The sequence below is a fragment of the Lactuca saligna genome, chromosome 3 (genome assembly GCF_052625555.1).
Source record: "Lactuca saligna cultivar CGN05327 chromosome 3, ASM5262555v1, whole genome shotgun sequence".
Classification (NCBI taxonomy): Eukaryota; Viridiplantae; Streptophyta; class Magnoliopsida; order Asterales; family Asteraceae; genus Lactuca; species Lactuca saligna.
The window spans coordinates 134,563,008-134,566,932 of NC_136419.1; the positions used below are offsets into that span (position 1 = coordinate 134,563,008).

A 3,925-nucleotide genomic window follows, 5' to 3' on the forward strand; every position below is an offset into this window, starting at 1 on the left:
AAGAATGAATATATGTTTTGATAAACAAGTTTCTCGGTCTTTTTTCTTTGAGCGTCTTGTAGATATCGTAAATTTAAGTTTCTTTGATTATCTAGTAAAAAAACTACTACTTTTTTTTTATAATAAATTACTTTTATTTCTAGCTATCAATTACTGGAATTAAATATTTTTAAACAAAAAATCAGACAAGATAGAAACACTTAACTAAAAAACTCATGGAATTAAAAGTTTCACATTTACCAAATACTACAAAACTAGGTCTCTCCATTAGTGATACTTACATTAATTTATAAAATTTATTTAATTTAAACAAAATCCAAAACCCACTAACCATTCGTTGAAGTATTGTATTCGATCCCCTTCTCCTTTAAATACGCTCTTTCAGCTAATGTCATCCGTGATTGAAACGTTGCCCACTCCTTTTGACACCTCTCTCTCACCTAAAACCAAAAACAATCCTACTTTATCATTTTTCTTTTATGTCAAAGAAAAAAAAAAGTCAAAAAGTCAAACGTACCCCTTCCCATGGTGCCTTCCCATTCTCGGAATTTCCCTAAGAGAAAAAAAGGAAAAAAAAAAAAAAAAATTAAAAGTAAAGTAAGTTGAAAAAATATTATATAAAGTAGATTGTTATTTTGAGAAAAAGAGTCTCACTTGGTTCCCGAGTGAAGGAACCGTTTGATGAACAATCCACTGAGCGTCTACGACTCCTATCTTTTCGTGAGCGGGCTGTTTTAAAATTTAAGCAACCAACTTTTTATTCAAATTTATTATATTTTTGGAATAAAATAAAATAAAATAATATTGATATTATATATTATCACCTCGGCACATCTCCTAAGAGCAAAGTCCAAACCCCATCCATGGACCAAGTCGTTCTGTATATCAGGGTTTAATCTGGTAAGCTATATATCAGTGTTTCTAATATATAAAGAAAATAGGAAATGAGGCTTTCTTCATTTATTACTTTTTTAATAATTTACTCTCGTTTATTTTTTCATTTGATTTCCCTATCCATGTTGTCTTTTTAATTAAATGTTTTTTTAAACGTTATTTATTCATTTATTCAGATAACATTTAATCGTTTCTTTCACATAAAATTCTAAATTTACTATATTTTCCCTAATTTTTTTTTCCTTTAATTTCGCTAAATCTTATTTTTCGAGCTTTTACCAAACATCATTTTTTATCAGCTAGCTTTTCAGCTATCAGTTAACTTTTAAACATCATTTATTCAGACTGACAAAAATCATTGTGAAAAACCTGGATCATATGCCAAACACAACGCCATGCATTCCGGGAGAAAACAGGAGCCATTATCTCAACAAATCTGTGTTTCATAAAAAAAAAATATATATATATTTTTTTTATTTCATGTTAATAATAAAGCAAATATTAAGATTGAGATTTTATAAAAATATGTAAAGTGACAAAAAAATAATAATAATAATAACATACGCTGCACATGGTGGCAAATGTGGATCAGTGCACCACCCATCCCTTTCCTCTGCTTCTCTAGGAATGCAAATGTGGATAAGTGAATTTACGAAATTACCCCTATATCCAACAAATGAAAATGAATTTTGTTTCTTACTTGTGCACTTCACTATCATCTCGTTTCCTTGTCATTTGCCATGTGAGTCCACTATTAGCTGATAAACCTGGCTGAGAAATTTCTAATCCATGCTTCTTAACCAAACTTATATACCTGTGTATCAAATGCTACAAAGTCTTAAATAAATTATTTACTTTTCACTTACCAAAAAGATAAATTTAAAAAAAAAAAAAAAAAAGTTCACCTTTCAGCATCAAAATCCTCCAATCCAAGATCCTCATCCCAGATGAATATATAATCATAAGGTGCCAATATATCTGGATGCAAAAACCGTTTTGCATACCACCTAAAAATAATTCCATTCAACATTCTTCATCTACCAAATAGTTTTAAGTTTTTGAATTTATGCAAAAGGGTAGTTTTGTAAATTGTAAATAACTAAATATTACCATTTAGTTTGCTTGAGAACACTGACATGTATAGCTCTCTTTGACCATTCAAATTCATCCCATTCAGTTGTGCGTCCATCATAGTGAAACAATAAAATTGAGAAGTTCTCTGAGAACTAAACTTTCTATAATTAGATAGGTTTTGTTTTATTTACACACACACACACACACACTAGAATAAAAAGGACCCAAATATGAAAGAAGTGAAATAACCATATCATCATTCACCAACCTTCTTCACAGCTTTATCAATGTTTTCCTTCTGCTCATAACCCACTGTAAATGTTACAAGGTACCTTGGTTTGATAATCAAATCCTGAAAAATTCAAGATTTCACCCTTTTAAATAAATGTAATTACAAATATCAAATTAAAGTAAATAAAAAAAATGGATTTTTTGAAAAAGATATTTACCTCACTGGGTATACCATAGAGTCTTCTGAGGTAGAGATCAGACTCAGATGCAACTATACCTGGTGGAAGCCTTTGAGCACCTTGAGGATTTGTTGACACCCATATCTGCATTACAATTTATAAGGATTTACACATAAAGAAAACACACAGAGATACACAAAATGGAAAAACAATAAACAAATTTACCTTTGTGTCCTCTGGTTCGTATGATGATAAACCCTTGTGATGCCTTATTAAAGACCAAACATTCAAGAGGGCTTGTGATGAGAGGCCTGAGTATTTGTCCTCTATGTAACCAAGATCAATGGATGGAAGTAGAGTAGATGGAAGGTTCATCTGTTTCAAAGAGAAAAAATTAGGTTCATGTAAATGAAAGAATGATAAAACTGTTGAAATTTGAAAGCATACCTTGGTTAATGAAATTGTTGGGAAGGATACTCCTAAAAAGAATCCAAATACAATACTGATAAAAGTTGTTACTATTAGCCTCATTGTCTCATTTGGTCTTCTTACCATTCCACTGCATAAAAAGTAATTGTAAATGACAATGAACAGATATTTTTCATTGTAAGGAAACAAGAACTCGAGTGAAGAAGAAGAAGAAGAAGAAGAAGAAGAACCTGCGCATAGGTGTTCCCATATTTATTCTGAACTGGATGCCCTTTTAGAACTCTTGTGAATCTATCACGATGAGTGATTCATAACCTGTGTTTGAATGTGCGTTTTCTAAACGATTATTGAGGCTTGAAGAACGATGATCAAATGATTTTATTTGTCAAAATCTGATTTATTCCACCTAATATCAAGTGAAAAACATAATCGTAATCAGTTCCAAACACTCAACACTGATTATTGCTATTTAGTTCGCGATGTTTATGCTGTTTAAACCCAGATCTGGAGCTATAAAAAGCTATCAATCAGTTTAATTTCTTGTGTAGCTGAAGAAATACAGTTTTTTTATTTTTTATTTTATATTTATTACCAACCGACAACTATATTTACCAAATTACCAAACCACATACGGCATTCACAAACAAACAAAGTGGAGCGAGAAATCGGGGGAAAACGAACTCAATCGATGCAAACATAATGCAAATCAGCTCAGCATAGATCGTAATCTAATATTACAAACCAGAACAAAATGCAAATCAACTAACGTAATCAATTTACATGAACTATAATATGTATACATAAACACAAATACAGTGATATCGTGGATTTCAATTACCTGAAATGAGCTACAGCAGGAGAAACCCTAGATTTGAGTGCTCGAATTTGGAATTCTTACTTCATCAAACACCAGTTACACCTTCTAATCTCCTGAGTAAGTTCGACGGAGCGAACTTGAAGTCACTAAGCGGAGGGATTTCCAAACGAGTTCATGGAAGATCGATTAAATTCATGAAAGCTGATTATAAAAGCTTGCACGAAGAATCTTTGAACAGACAAAATTCCATGATGATTGATGCGAATTGTTTATTTGAGAGCGTGGAAGATCGTTGGGCAAG

General features: G+C 31.3%; 1 protein-coding gene across 2 annotated transcripts; it reads right to left on the reverse strand.

Annotated features, from left to right (window-relative positions):
* Nucleotides 1-200: 200 nt before the first annotated feature.
* On the reverse strand, nt 201-3,925 carry LOC145037272 (uncharacterized). 2 transcript variants are annotated; one of them, XM_078985894.1, is made up of 15 exons: nt 3,646-3,925; nt 3,038-3,122; nt 2,826-2,937; nt 2,604-2,753; nt 2,418-2,522; nt 2,237-2,320; nt 2,005-2,120; nt 1,800-1,901; nt 1,595-1,708; nt 1,459-1,515; nt 1,264-1,330; nt 825-878; nt 655-729; nt 518-553; nt 201-440 (listed from the first exon to the last, which is right to left on the reverse strand). In XM_078985894.1, exons 2-15 carry the CDS (start codon nt 3,055-3,057, stop codon nt 327-329), a joined length of 1,206 nt encoding a protein of 401 aa, XP_078842020.1. In that variant the 5' UTR covers nt 3,058-3,122; nt 3,646-3,925; the 3' UTR covers nt 201-326. The 2 variants fall into 2 exon arrangements, with proteins under 2 accessions (XP_078842020.1, XP_078842019.1); XM_078985893.1 differs by having other exon boundaries at nt 3,038-3,213.